The sequence below is a fragment of the Cololabis saira genome, chromosome 9 (genome assembly GCF_033807715.1).
Source record: "Cololabis saira isolate AMF1-May2022 chromosome 9, fColSai1.1, whole genome shotgun sequence".
NCBI lineage: Eukaryota > Metazoa > Chordata > Actinopteri > Beloniformes > Belonidae > Cololabis > Cololabis saira.
The window spans coordinates 45,364,895-45,380,457 of NC_084595.1; the positions used below are offsets into that span (position 1 = coordinate 45,364,895).

Genomic DNA, 15,563 nt, shown 5'->3' on the forward strand with positions numbered 1-15,563 from the left:
CAGAAAAGATTAAGTATCTAATTATTGAATGACATAATTTTAATTACATTTGAAGCTTTGGTCAATTTAATGGGACTTTTTTTTACCAGAAATAATAAAAATTTTAATGGAAAAATAAACATTTTAGGTTTTTTTTTTCCACAGATAATTTATGAAAAAGCAAAAGCCAATTTAAAGTGAAAAATAACATGATTACTTGCATATTTGTTTCAGAAAACTTCTAGGGAATAAATTCCTTGGAATAAAATGCAATCTTAGAAAAATGTCAGCAAAAAGTGTTTTTCCTTTTTAAACGACACCACCTCTTTTATTATTTTTCTTATTTATTTATTTATTTTTCCACATACTTTTGATTTCTTTGGGATATTTATTAATAATTAAATATCTCAGAGCGTCATGATTACAGCGCATGTGAGGAAATGAGTATGGCTGATTAAAGATGCTGTTTTAAATAAACAGCAGCTTGTGCAATAATCTGTTTTATTAAGATACGGCTGTTAAACTACAACCAAGTTAATCGTTTAGTCTCAACACAAAGTCCACGTCTGAAATTGAACCAAAGGAAGCACAGGATGTCTGCAGGAACCCTGCAGACATCTGAAGAGAACACGATGATTCCTCTGCTGATGTACTCCATCATCATCTTTGATGATTTAGATCACAATGGAGCAAATACCTTCTAAATGTTTCACCTTTATAAAAAAAACAACAACTTAATATTAAAGCTGCAAGCAGTGATGAACGGTCCTCCACCCTTGTGCACGTTCAGGCTGCAGTGGAAGCTTGTATGACTTGATGTAGATTCTTCAGAACTGGACATTTAGCGGATGAAACCACCCAAACCATTCAAAAGTTATGGCAGAAAATAGGAACTATCAGATATCGACCAATCAGATGAAGGGGCGGGGCTAATTTGCACCAATTATGTTCAAGGACTCAAAACCATGTCTGATGACACCACCCACGACTCTTTATGTCAAACCATTCAAAAGTTATGCCAGAAAGTAGGAACTATCAAATATGGACCAATCAGATGAAGGGTGGGCGCGCTTTTTGGCGTCTAGTGTTGCCACGGTAACGCTTTTGAAAGAGAAAAGTAATGCGTGTAGTCGCAGGATGGAGACGCACATTGTGATGTAAAACACACCTGGGGGCACGTTACGGTTCGGGCCGTATTAACGGCCGAAGAAATGGCATAAATTGCGCCAAAATTACATGATTATTTGAAAATGGCCGACTTCCTGTTCGGTTTCGGCCATGGCTCCAAGAGACTTTTCTTTAAGTTGCGACATGATACAGATGTGTACCGATTTTCGTGCATGTACGTCAAACCGTATTGTGGGGCTTGAGGCACAAAGTTTTCTAGGGGGCGCTGTTGAGCCATTTTGCCACACCCATTAATGCAAACCATGAAATATCAAAATTTTTTACCAGGCCTGGCTTGCGTGCAAAATTTGGTGACTTTTGGGGCACGTTTAGGGGGAAAAAAGGACCTCCTTTCGTCGGAAGGAAGGAAGGAAGGAAGGAAGGAAGGAAGGAAGGAAGGAAGAAAGAAAGAAAGAAAGAAAGAAAGAAAGAAAGAAAGAAAGAAAGAAAGAAAGAAAGAAAGAAAGAAAGAAAGAAAGAAAGAAAGAAAGAAAGAAAGAAAGAAAGAAAGAAAGAAAGAAAGAAAGAAAGAAAGAAAGAAAGAAAGAAAGAAAGAAAGAAAGAAAAAGAAAGTGAATAACGACAATAAAAATTCCTACAGATACAATAGGGCCCTAATAACAACATGTTCTGGAGAAAGAAAACAAACCATGTGATTTTTGTTTTGTTCCCAGTTTATTGCAGTGAAGTTCAGGCGGCTTCAGTGAGAGGATGTTCTTGGGTTTTTAAATCAGCAAGGAAAGGAAATGGTAGATGGTACTTTTTTTTACCGGCACCAGATAGCTGTATCTGGTGTCCAACTGTTTAGAGCCAAGACTTTTCTCATTTTCCGGCCAGCTGCTCGTACAGCTTGGGGACGTAGTCGTCCCACTCTGCCTGGTAGCAGGTTCCCGCCACCGGGGCTCCCAGGTTGTACTTCTTCCTGAAGGCCTGGATCTTGAAGTTGCCGCGACCAACCCCGTTGCCGGAGTTGTTGGGGAGGACGGGCTCGGAGCAGGACAGGCTGGCCGGCTGCTCGTACACCAGCCACACGTACCTGTGGACACCTTCGGACAGACAGTACAGTTTAAATGTTGCTCCGCAGCAACAACACTGCTGCTGAAAACCTGTCACATTATTTTACAAGCCACTGAAATTTGGCAAAAATGACTAAAAGTAGATCAGACTTTTGATTAGAGCTGGAACAATGATTCCTGTCTGATCTTCTAACTCAGGGGTGGGCAACCCAAAATGTTGAAAGAGCCATATTGGACCAAAAACACAAAAAACAAATATGTCTGGAACCGCAAAAAATGAAAAGTCTTGTATGTATAAGCCTTAGAATGAAGGCCAATGGCGAAAGGCGAAATGTCAAGAAAAAATTCGAAATGTCGAGAAAAATGTCGAAATGTCGAGAAAAAAGTCAAAATTTTGAGATAAAAGTCAAAATGTCGAGATTAAAAAGGAAAGGAAAAAGGAAGAAAAAAAAGAGAAAAAAAGAAGGAAAAAATGAAGAAAAAAAATGAAGAAAAAAGAGAGAAAAAGGAAAAAAATAGAAAAAGAAAGAAAAAAGAAAAAGAAAAAAGAGAAAAAAATGAAGAAAAAAAATGAAAAAAAACGTCAATCATTTTTGAAAAAGCTCCAGGAGCCACTAGGGCGGCGCTAAAGAGCCGCATGCGGCTCTAGAGCCGCGGGTTGCCGACCCCTTTTCTAACTTATCTAATTCATTAAATGTAGGGGCGTCACTGCCCTTTTCCAGAAGCAAGCGTAAATATACGAGTGCAGGTTGATAATAGAAATAGTTTTGTGGATCCAGTACTGTCTTAGTCGTGTGATGGTGAGTCACTCTTACCTGTGCCCTTGATTGGGCCGGAGCCGAGGTAGTCGGACATGACACAGCCGGAGGACACGTCGTTGCCCTTCATGTTCACCACCAGAAAGTGGTGCCACTCTCTTAAATAAAAGAAGAAACAAAGAAGGGGAAACTATTATTTGGTCAGCAGTATTTCATGTGTTTTTGAACGAGACATAATGAGTCAAATAGAAGCATCATCCTAATGTCAGAGTCCTTACAAACACCAGGAAACTGGACCACATTACACCGGTCATGAAATCACTACACTGGCTTCCAGTGAGTCAAAGTATAGAGTTTAAAATCCTACTGCTGGTCTACAAAGACCTGAATGGTCTTGGACCAGAATCCATGCTGGATCTGTTAGTTCCTATGAAGCTCCCAGACCCCTGAGCTTCATCTGGATCTGTTAGTTCCTATGAAGCTCCCAGACCCCTGAGATTCATCTGGATCTGTTAGTTCCTATGAAGCTCCCAGACCCCTGAGCTTCATCTGGATCTGTTAGTTCCTATGAAGCTCCCAGACCCCTGAGGTTCATCTGGATCTGTTAGTTCCTATGAAGCTCCCAGACCCCTGAGCTTCATCTGGATCTGGTTTGTTGTGGTTCCAGAACCAGAACCAAGCAAGGTGAGGCAGTGTTCAGTTATTCTGCTCCTCACCGGTGGAACAAACTTCCTGTAGACCTGAGGTCTGCTCCAACTGTAGATCCTTTAAATCAGGATAAAAACATTACTGTTTAATTAAATACTTACCTGCTGGACTCTACTGCCCTTACTGCCTAACAACTTGTGCTTTTTATTATTTTATCTCTTTTCTGATCCTTTTATTTGTTATGTATTGTTTCATTGTGTCTTGCTGCTTTTAATGTTGATGTAAAGCACTTTGAATGACCTTGTGATGAATTGTGCTATATAGATAAACTTGCCTTGCCTAAAGTCCTGTCCTGTATTTCATCTCCAGATCCTGCTTCCCTCACCTGAACTTGGGATCTTTCCTGCTGGGGTTGTCGGGGTCGGTCAGGGCCAAAGTGTACAGTTTATTTGCGTCACAGCCCTCCCACTCGACAGCAGTGGGTCGATTCTGAACCTGCATGTGGACAAAGTTCAAATGAACCAGTGTAGTTAAAAAACAGAATAACAGGAGCTGCTGGTGTCCCCACAACCACCGGTGCTGTGGCAATGGGTGCAACAGTGAACTCAAAAGAAAAAAGGCAGGCACTCTGGTGGATTGAAAAAAGTAAAAAAAAAAAACCTTTATTTTATCATGGGTTACATCTAAAAAACACCAACGCGTGCGCCTAACCAGTGTAGTTGCGGGCACCGGCCAGGCGGGGGCGCGCTGCAGCCGCTGCAGACCTGCAGGAGTCACTATATACAGGGGTGCACACAAGCTGGTACTCAAGGGCCAGTCTACTGCACGTTTTAGGTGTTTCCCTAACTCAACACAACCCTGATAGACAAGGCTGTGTCATGACATGTTGATGACAACCAGGGATTAGATTCAGGTGTGTCCTAGCCTTCGAGTATCGGCTTGTGTGCGCCCTTGATTATATAACACAATGTTGCCAAACATTTACAAGCTTTTTCGGCTTTGAAGTGGCAATGTTTGTCTGGATAAACAAGTGCATTCATTTCTTGAGCTGAAATAAGATGCAACGTCGTTCGCTTTGACTGACCTGTGTTGGGGTGAGCACTTTCCCGAGCTTGTCAATTTCTGTAGAAGTGTATTTAATGCTCAGGGGCTTGGCAGGCTTTTCATCCACCTCCTGCAGGGCGAGGGCGCCGGACCACTGGCTCAAATCGACGGGCATTTTAGGCTTTATTCCGTTTGCAGACGCTGACTGTTACAACCACGCAGAGGGAAACGACAGATGTGCTGTGCTGCGTACCACCGGGATAAATGAGAACTAACATCGAGGGTGCGCCTTTACCCCATGTATCCCTGACTGCTGACCCGCACACCTCAATGTGGGCGGAGTTCAACGTTTGACTCCGCCCCCCACAGACTCATTTTCTTTTCTTTTTTTTTATATCACCCAGTGCTCTTACCTAGACAGTCCTGGGGCATCATTTATAAAGCTTGCTTGCGCACAAAACAGGGCTTGAAAGATGCGCAAGCCACCTTCTACGCAAAGGTTGGGATCTAAAAAGAAAAAACTAACCGAAAAATCTGCGTATCTTTACGCCAACCCTGACCCTCCCGTAGGAACTGTTTTAGATATGGGGAACTGGCGACGCAGGCTGTGAGGTGGTGAAATGAAGCCAGATTCATGTCATACTCTTAATAATGTCATCACATATCAGACTTATAATATAATAGCGCTGACCGTGTCCCTCTGTGTGTGAAGCTCAGCGTCAGTCAGGGGGCCCGCGCCGAAGAGGAAAAAAAAAGTGTTCTGAATAAAATAAGGAAAGTTGGACTATATAACAATTGCGTTCATAAGGATAAAGTTTAAAAAAAAAAAAATTAAAGAAATAGTCTCTTCTCCCCGTGTGTGTCTGCCTGTCATGCACGGGTACGTGCGCGCATGTTGTGTTTACTTTTAAGCCTGATTTATGGTTCCGCATCACACCAACGCCGCGTACCCTACGCTGTAGGCTCTGCGTTGGTGTGACCAACGCGGAACCATAAATCAGCATTTAGCAGCTCTGAGGAGAGACGGGAGGGAGGAGGGAGGAGGGGTACCGGGGCTCCCGTCCCGTCTTCGGACAGAGTGTGTTGATGATTTGCAATTACAGGCTGGGCCTACCGTTAGTTTTTAAACTGTAAAAAGTGGGGGGGACAAAAACATGATTTTGAAAAGTGGGGGGGACATGTCCCCCCTGTCCCCAGTGGAAATTGCGTCGTGGCACTAACGGGCAGCAACGGCGTGCTGCCACTCACTCGCTTTATTTTACTTTATTTATATACTTTTTCTACTTTTACTGTGACCACCAAATAATGTGGTTTTCCTGTCCTCCACCTCATCCACAACATCTCGATCTCAGTCTCCGTGAAATTCAGTGGCACGGTGACTCGACACGTCTCATTCATTCTGACGCCAAACAGGCTGCAGGAAGCCACTGCGCATGCTCAGCAGGCTCATTCATATGCAAAAACATAACATTTATGGTAAAAAGTGGGCGTGTAGAGGGCGGGATATGAGGCGGATTCAGCTGAGCAACCTTCCAGCTGGACTGTGATTTATAAAGCGAACATTGCGTGCAAGTGTGCGTGCACACGGTTTTATAAATCAGGATTTTTTTTTGCGCCTGCCATTTTCGGCTTTTGGCTTTACGTGCACTTTTAGTATGAATCCTACAAACTCCTTTATAAATGAGGCCCCTGGGCGTTGCTCCCTCTACCAACCCCGGGAGTTCCTGCACTGAGCTCAGGTCTCCTTCTTAACCTGAGGAGTGAGCAGCTTCTTTTCACCAGACAGGGTGGGGCCTCTCCTCCCCACCCCATCTGGTCCCCGGTTGGCCAGAGGGGGCAGTATAGCCCAGGACTGCAGCATGTTTTTGTGAGGGTAGCTCCCATTATCTACCAAGGGAACACGGAGAACATGCCAACCCCACCCAGGGTGTGGGCACCGAAGTCATGGGGGAACTAACACGCACTTCAGCGCCCACAGCGTCGGCTGGACCTTCTTGCTGTGAGACGGCTGCACTACCAGCTGCACCACCGTGCCCCCCATTTTCTAGTGTCCAAAATGGGACAAGAAGCCATTTATGAATGTGGCGAAATGCAGGGATTTTAACACAATGAACTTAATCTTTGGTTTTACTCATTATTAAATGAAATGTGGACACATTTCACAAAATAACAGATTAATTTTCCTATCAATTATTCATTGAAATGATGAAAAAAGTAATATATTTTAATGTGTATTTATCACAATAAAATGTAACGAGATACTTCTTTAATGTCACAACTAGAAAATTTCAGTAAATTTTGATATGGGCATGCCCTACCGCCCATACACCCCCTCTTGCTGCTTTGGTTTCACTGACTTGATCAACGCGTTGTTAAAGTGTAGTGTTCATAGTTAGGTTAGCAGGATGTGAGCGAGACTGCATTTGAAAAAGTTCACATTTTCTTGACCACTCAGATCAGCTACATAGCAGACTTCTGATGAATATTTTCTGGGCATGTTGATTGATACTCTACTTAAGTTCTGTGACTCGTAACCTTGCCATACCTTAGCTTTGACTGAATTGACGCCACTGAAGCCGTCCAGGGACAATCCTGCTCCAGCTCCAGCAGGGTGCGCCCAAGTCATGTTCAAGGTTCTCAAATTGAGACGGAGTCACAATATAGGTATCTTGGATTCCTAATTGATGATTCATTATCTTTTAACCCTCATATTTAGCATCTAGTCAAGAAGTTGAAGCTGAAATTGTGTTTTTATGTTAGAAATAAGGCTGTGTTTTTCCTTTTATTCCAAAAAGAGACTTGTTGAATCAACTTTTATGTCCGTGCATGACTATGGCGATGTCCTTTATCTGCATTCATCTGCTCAATGTCTTCATGCATTGGATACTGTTGAAAGATTCGTGTTCGTTTGTCTGGTGAACCAAAAGAAAAGCTAGTGGAATAGAATCACAGGTTAATACAAACTTTTAATGGGTCAAGTACAAGGTTTTCCGGCCGGAGGTACATTTGTCTCAGACCACGGTGGGTAGGAGAGAAATGCACACCGGGTCATCGATCCAGTTCCTTTTTATACTAAAAGGGGGGGTGTTCTTTGCAAATGAATTTCATTGGTGGAGCCTAGCTACGGGGAAGACACCTTAACGTGTCACTTCCAACTCTTCATTTCCTTTCCCTGGGGTGCCAACCCAGAACACAGATAAGACCCCCCAAAGCTAAGCGTCTGCTGTTCCCCACCGTCTCCTCTTCAACAATGCTATGTGTATTGTATTTAACCTCTAATCTAATCTTTGTCTACCCTTAACACCAGGGGTTTGGCTCCGTGTCTTAATCAATACGAGGTTACTTTGAATCTGAAGAGAGAGCCCACCGGTGTTATAAATTCTTTGAGTTTTTGACAATTTCATTAAATCCTAACACTGTCTACCATGGAGCTCTGAGATTTATCACAGATTTTAGATCTCTTACTGTTCTTTGTATGTCCGGGTCGGATGGTCGGCTCTGGCCACCCGGAGACTTTATCATTGGCATGTCTTTGTTTCTAAGGCCATTCTGGCCCTGCTTCCAGCTTATTTGGGGAGGAATCTCTCTCAAAAAAGCACTGGGAGGCAGAATTTTCGGTGGCAGGACTTATTTTCATTGACTGTACCAAGGGTCCTGCTGGACCAGCTAGCAGCTTCCAGCTCTGCTGCTCCTCTGCTGGGAATGAGGTGCAGAAAATCTTAAAATTGAATAATCTGGTGTCACTTGATGCTTTTCAGGTTCTTCTGAAAGACTTGGAAGCAAGTACAACTGCAGATGCTGTGACTGCTGATTTTGTTTGTGATCTGTATTTCTGATTTGTTTTTAATTGTTTTGTTATTGTTGGTTTGTGCAACTTTGTGTTTGTGCTGCTGCCTGTCCTGGCCAGGACTCTCTTGTAAGAGATTTTTAATCTCAACGAGACTTTTTTTTCCTGGTTAAATAAAGGTTATAATAACATCCGAGTCACAGCCGAGTAAAACACAACGCCACTGCTTCCTTTCAAACAAACTTTATTCAATCCCTTTTTTGAACAGATAGAGGAGGAGAGAATGTGGGTGTGACGGCTGCGTGGAGGAGGCGGGGCCGAGTTGATTGACGCCCTTTCATTATTGCACTGCTTCTACAGCTCCCACAGTAGTGCAACAGGGAAAGAGTATCAAACACAGGGGTCCGGCAGAACGTCCGGCAGGGGTCCGGCTGGACTGCTGATGTGAGAGCAGGGTCACACATGGAGCCATGACCCAACCCAGTCCTGACCCAGAGGGGGGAGAAGAACCTGCTCACCGTGCTGAAGCGTCCCGTCCCCCCACACCCACAGCCTCACGCTGAGGCTGCTCTCCTTGCAGACTAAACCCAGTACAAGTTCATTTTATCTGTTAATATACATCCACTTCTCACTTCTTAGACCTGCAACAACTCACAGAACCGCTGTTATTGATATGTAATAATTGGTCGGGGGTCATGTTCTGAGTCTGGAAAGATTCTAGAGACAACTTCTGTTGTAATAGACGCTAGATAAATAAAACTGCAGCTTTTACCTTTCTCTCTTTGAGGGAAGTATAGTGCACGTTTTTTTCCACCCAACTTAACTTCTTTCTTGTATTCAGGTTTGTAAAACACTGATAGCAAAAGTGGCCAACCCAGCTTAAACCCGTTCATTAGCAGAAGCCCCACAGATGCGCTGACTTTATTATAAGTATCTCATAGTCATCATTTTTGTCCATTGTTCTTGTAGTTTGTTGTGGTCCAGGTTTCTTCCCTCCTAAAGGGGAGTTTTTCTTGCCACTGTTTGGCTTCAGGTTTTTCTCCCACTAGGGGAGTTTTTACCTGCCATTGTTTATGTAATAATTGCTCAAGGGTTTATGTTCTGGTCTCTGGAAAGATCCTAGAGACAACTTCTGTTGTAATAGATGCTACATCAATAAAATTTAATTGAATGGACTATTTCCACATGGAGAACGGACCACGGCGGAGCAACAGTTGAGGAGAGAGGCTTTGCGTAGAGCTGCCGTCAACTCCTCTGGCTCTCTCCGTCTGGGACGGCCCGTGACAGGGAGGACGGTGTACAGTAATCCCTGGTTTTTCGCTGGGGTTACGTTCCAAAAAGAACCCCTGATTGGTGAAATCCGCGAAGTAGAAACCTTTTTTTTACAATTATTATACAAGGCTTCAAATTGTGGAGATCAGCACTGCCCCACCACGACCCGAGTGATTGGATTTGAACAGAAGAAAATGAAAAATGATGAAAAAAAATACAGTTAGCACAGTAGGACACATTTTAGACTTGCGCGTATTTCCCTGCTCTTCTGATGCTGCTGCATCCTGACTCTCTCTGTAGCGTCTTTTTCTCCTAAAGCCGCGGTGCAGGTGTGTTTTTTCCAGAGAAGAACATAGTTATGAGTCGTTGTTGTTGCTCTTTTTTCTTCTGGGCAAAAAGATTCTTATAAACCGACATGAAACCATGGATTATATCTGAGACTGTAATGAACGATTCATCAAAGGCTCCCGCTCTTGAGCTGCTGCTGAAGCTCATTGGTCGTTCTCAGCTTGTTGCTAAGTAACCAACGTTATTGACACAGGAAGTGAAGAAGCGGGGAGACTGTTTAGCCAATCAGAACACGATGCACAATGCAAATCCGTGAAGCAACGAGACGTGAAAGGTGAACCGCGCTACAGCGAGGGATTACTGTACTGCCGCATGCTACTGAAGTGCTTCACCGCTACCCTGTCATGCAGAAGGGAACTTTTAGGTTTTGGAGCAACACGACGCCTTTTACGTATTCTAACACATGACGATGCTAAACCATGTTGTGTAAACGTCAAGTTGTGATTGAGTAGGAGGAGGCACGGGGACCGGCGTGGCCTACAGTCATGGCAACACTAGGAGGTAAAGCCCTTGTGTTGCTGACCTGGAACGCAAAAACACATTTATATAAAAATACAATTAAACTGACATGCACGCCATCTTGAGATCACGAGAGCCAAAACCTTCATCTTCTATCTCAGCTGTGCCTCTTCCCTCATGCTCACACCGGCCACTGATCGTGTCCTGTGAAGGATGACATCCGTGATTTCCAGGATGTTTGTCAGCAGGAATCGGCAGACATTAGACCCTGCCACCTCTTAAAATAATGCTGCTGTACGAGCTTTGAGTCATTTCTACGGTAAGTGCGCCAACGTCACAGCGGGTTGAGAAGCCCCCTGAAGATGCAGCTGATGGCAGAAGAAAACAGCAGGAAAACTGAGCTCAAATGTTTAAGAGACAGACGAGTGCAGTGTGTGCACCCCAGCAGAACCCAGACCCGGCTCCGTGTGTCTGCAGCCGGAGAAGAGCAGCCCTCACAGTCAAGACCCTATAAGCAATATTGCACTACTATGTTAACGCTGGTGAAAGCAGAGGCAACATTGATAGGGTCGTGTCTGCAAGGAGGAGAACAACACACACCATCTTCTCACAGGCCGGGCCTGGGGGCCTGGGGGCCCGGTGGCCCGGGGGCTGAGGGCCGGGACCCGCCCTCGTAGAAGCATCTTCAAAGATGTGGCAGCATCGTGCTACTTTACCGCCTCCGTTCACCAACCCTGATGTTCCTCGGACGTTCCTCGGACGTTCCTCTGATAACGGTGACGGCAGCAACAGTTGAATGAAATGGACGGGAACTGAAAAGTGAAGCAGTTGAAACAGAGGTGGATTAAAAACAGAGGGATGGTCCGTTTAAAAGATATTTGATTCAAACTGTAGTGATGTGATAAAGAAAACAGCTGTTTCATCATTTCTTCGTCTTACAATCAATCAAAACATGAAGTTTCCCGAAACATGGTGAAAAACTGTCAATTACATCACTGATGTATTTTCTTTTAATCTGAAGTTTCAGATAACCAAGTGTGTTATGCAGGGATTAAAGCAAAAAAAATATTTTTGACTGAAAAAAATTTTTCATGCCAGTTCATATTTCCCTGTCATCTATGCGCTGCACCACACTTTAAGAATGGCCCCTTTTCTGCTGTGCGGCCGCTTCCCAAAGGTTTCAAGTAAAAAAGTTAAATGCTGTATTAGCCCTTCTGTTTTCTAATACAGCATTTAAGGTGTAGGAAGACTTTAACCAACACTATTTAAATACTCGAGACCAATAGCATTTTATAGGAGGAAGGTGATTTTGAGCAGTTTTATTATTGTCAGTTTGCTTTTAATTTATAGTCCAGATCAATTTGTGTAGTACTCTCATTAAAGCCTTTGGCCTGTGCTCCTAGATCTGAGTCAACCTGGTAAACTGCACTTCTTCATCCAGTTCCAGTCCATAATATACAGGTGAAAGTTGAATATATCGCAAAACTTAATTCGTAGTAAATTCAACTAAAGGTGAAACAAATATCTTATTTCCCACTATATTCAAAGTGAGATATTTCAAGCCTTTTTTTTTATAATTTTGGTGATTATGGCTCACAATTTATGAAAACCCCAAATAAAAAATCTCAAAAAAATTGATTTTATGAAATCAATAAACAATTCAACCATCAAAATGATAACGAATAAAGGCTTAGGATATCTTGCTTTGCATGCATTGAGACTATGTAATATATTAGTTTCACCTTTTAAATTGAATTATTGAAATAAATTAACTTTTACACCATATTCTAATTTCCCAACCTTCACCTGTAGGTTATATTCTACATCTGGGCTGATGTGGACAAGCATAGCATAGGAGGCTATTTCAGTTACTGGTATGGTTGGCTGTCTGTACAGTCGTGCAAGTTCAATGCTATTAAAGCACTTTAAACTTTAAATCAAAGCATTTTGTTTTTTCATATAAAATAAATATATTTCTATGCAGTTTAGAAGTTTTGGGGATGTCCCTTTTTTTGGCGCCGGCGCTGCTGAAATCAGGCGTTCTTTATTTCTATTTCTGAAAGGTGGTAATCCTAGAGGCGACCTGCCGGGGGCCCGCGTTAACGGGTCCCCGACGGGCGTCGCAGCTGGGGAGATCCGCGAGAAGGGCCCGGCGCGCGTCCAGAGCCGCCGCCGCCGACCGCCATACCCGATCCCCCCCGCCGGCCCGTCTTCCGCGCGGCGCCGGACACCGCCCCGCAGAAACCCCCGCCCGACGATGCGCAAACGCCGCCGGACAGAGCCCCCCCCGCGAGGCGGGCCGGACGACCACGCCTCCGGCGGCGGGGAGAGGAGGGCGACGGGGCGACTGCTCCCCCAGCCGCGGCTCGAGCCCAGCCCCGCTTCGCACCCCAGCCCGACCGACCCAGCCCTTAGAGCCAATCCTTATCCCGAAGTTACGGATCTGATTTGCCGATTCCCCTTACTGATCCAACACCGCCTCCTCTGCTCTGATTGGCTAATCCAAGGCTCTGGCAGTTTTATTGGTTTACAACAGCGTCAGTTTAATGTCTAACATGATTTAATTGGCTAGTCTAAACTGTACCACAACAAAACGCACATGCAAAGCTTTTTTTTTTTTTTTTTTTTTCCCTCATTTTCCAATTGACGGAAATCCGTCTAGAGACGGAGAACTTTAATCCCTGGTTATGTTGCTTCCCCACAATCAATCAAACAATCAATCAATCAATAAGAGTGGCAGCTAAGTTCATGGATGTCCAACAACAACGTCCAGGCAAGCACAAGCATGAGGGGAACGATGGCACGCTTCAGGGAAACTGAACGGAGCATCTTCCTCCAGTCTGTTTTATCTTGGAGCTGGTACCAAACCCAGACACGGGGAAGCCGCTGGTACCAGATCCAGACACAGCACGCTCTGTTGAGGAAGGACGGCGGTTTGTGTGCAGCTTCGGCTCAGAGTTTTTAAAGTGGGAATAACAGAAATGACTTCTGATGACCAGGGGCCTCATTTATTAAGCTTGCTTGCGCACAAAACAGGGCTTGAAAGATGCGCAAGCCACCTTCTACGCAAAGGTTGGGATTTCAAAAGAAAAAACTAACCGAAAAATGTGTGTATCTCTACGCCAACCCTGACCCTCCCGTAGGAACAGTCTTAGATATGGGGAACTGGCGACACAGGCGGTGAGGTGGTGAAATGAAGCCAGATTCATGTCATACTTTTAATGTCATCACATATCAGACTTATAATATAATAGCGCTGATCGTGTCCCTCTGTGTTTGAAGCACAGCGTCAGTCAGGACTCTGGTGCTGCTGCTGCTGCTGCAGCCGCGGTGCAGGACACGCCGGGAACCTCCTCTTCACCCACCGCGACAACTGGAGAGTGACTGAGGACAGAACACATGAGTGTCGGGCCACTCTACGGAGCCCCTCAAAGGGACTCAGATTTTTTTTAATGTACATAATGAGTTTTATGCGTGCATGAAACCTTTACGCGTAAGCCTAAATTATATATATATAAATCAGCCTTGAGCAGCACTGAGGGGAGAGGGGAGGGAGGAGGGGGAGCGGGGCTGCCGTGCCGTCTTTGCATCGCCTTCGCACAGAGTCTTGATGATTTGCAATTACAGGCTGGGCCTACCGTTCGTTTTTAAACTGTAAAAAGTGGGGGGGACAAAAACATGATTTTGAAAAGTGGGGGGGACATGTCCCCCCTGTCCCCAGTGGAAATTGCGCCCTTGGTGGCACTCACAGCGTTTAGTGCAGCAACGACGTGCCACTCACTCGCTTTATTTTATATGATTTACTATTTATACTTTTACTGTGACCACCAAATAATGTGGTTTTCCTGGCCTCCACCTCATCCACTCATTCATTCTGACGCCCAAACAGGCTGCAGGAAGCCACTGCGCATGCTCAGCAGGCTCATTTATATGCAAATACAGTCATAAAGTACTTTGCATTGCCCATTTATGGTATGAAGTGGGCGTGTAGAGGGCGGGATATGAGGAGAATTCACCTGCGCAACCTTCCAGCTGGACTGTGATTTATAAAGCTAACATTGCATGCAAGTGTGCGTGCGCACGGTTTTATAAATCCGGATTTTTTTTTGCGCTCGCCATTTTTCGGCTTTTGGGTTTACGTGCACTTTTAGTATGAATACACACTCATTTATAAATGAGGCCCCAGAACAGTTTCTACTAAAATATTACTTCATCAACTTCAGCACCTTTCAGAGGACTTTAAACTTAAGACTTTAAAGTTTAAAACAGAAACAACATAAATAATTTTTTATCTTTTGAGCTTTGGACCTCAACACGTCTTTCTTGTAGCGATGAACATCAATGTCTGCAGCGGCGAAACACTGCGTTTTTTTTTTTATATATATAATTTTTATCCCCGATTTTTTTTCCCATTATATCACCCAGTGCTCCTACCTAAGCAAACACTGCTGTTTTTAATCTAATCTCTCCATAGTTCATCACACTTTGAATTTATCTCCATAATGTAATCTTTACTTTCACTTGTCATGTCGTATAAATGTAAGAAAAATCTGTATAATAAAATAAAAAAGGTGGCTGAGAAATAAATCATACCGTGACGGAGAAAACCGGAGCACACGTAGAGCATCGTCCACATTTAAAGGATAAAGTCAGGAAAGCCTCGAAAACATGTGGGTTCATGATGTTTATGCTACAAAATCCATCCCTTTTCTCCGTGTTGATGATAAACACATTTTCAGGCACACAGCCCGGCGGGGTTTTCCTTACACACCCGTCTATTACACCACCTGTCACGTACCTCTCAGCAGCATTATGGAATGGCATTTTTGATACATCTTATTTATTTTTGACCCATTACATAAAAATGGAAATCTGACGACATGTCAGTGGGAAGATGCCTTGGTGATTCCTGAAGACCAGAGAAACGGTTCAGAAACATTCACACCTGAATTCTTTGATAAAGTCGGGGTTCGACATCCCACGCTCACTTCGAGTCCTGAAGAAGCACAAACGACTCACTATTCCTATAAACACCATGATAATAACCGTGCTCATCTCCACAAACCATCTTTTCCAAAAAAAACT

At 44.0% G+C, this 15,563-nt stretch overlaps 1 protein-coding gene across 1 annotated transcript; it reads right to left on the bottom strand.

Annotated features, from left to right (window-relative positions):
* Nucleotides 1-1,812: 1,812 nt before the first annotated feature.
* LOC133451213 (phosphatidylethanolamine-binding protein 1-like) lies at nt 1,813-4,893 on the bottom strand. Its single transcript, XM_061730180.1, has 4 exons — nt 4,653-4,893; nt 3,954-4,063; nt 2,978-3,078; nt 1,813-2,192 (listed from the first exon to the last, which is right to left on the bottom strand). Exons 1-4 carry the CDS (start codon nt 4,785-4,787, stop codon nt 1,969-1,971), a joined length of 570 nt encoding a protein of 189 aa, XP_061586164.1. The 5' UTR covers nt 4,788-4,893; the 3' UTR covers nt 1,813-1,968.
* Nucleotides 4,894-15,563: the final 10,670 nt, after the last annotated feature.

Excerpts from the sequence above, each read along its gene's own strand:
- LOC133451213 (XM_061730180.1), bottom strand. The coding sequence starts at position 4,787 with ATGCCCGTCGATTTGAGCCAGTGGTCCGGCGCCCTCGCCCTGCAGGAG. Across the intron at positions 4,064-4,652 it reads AAGTGCTCACCCCAACACAG|GTTCAGAATCGACCCACTGC; the intron begins GTCAGTCAAAGC and ends GTCCACATGCAG. Across the intron at positions 2,193-2,977 it reads CGGCCCAATCAAGGGCACAG|GTGTCCACAGGTACGTGTGG; the intron begins GTAAGAGTGACT and ends GTCTGTCCGAAG.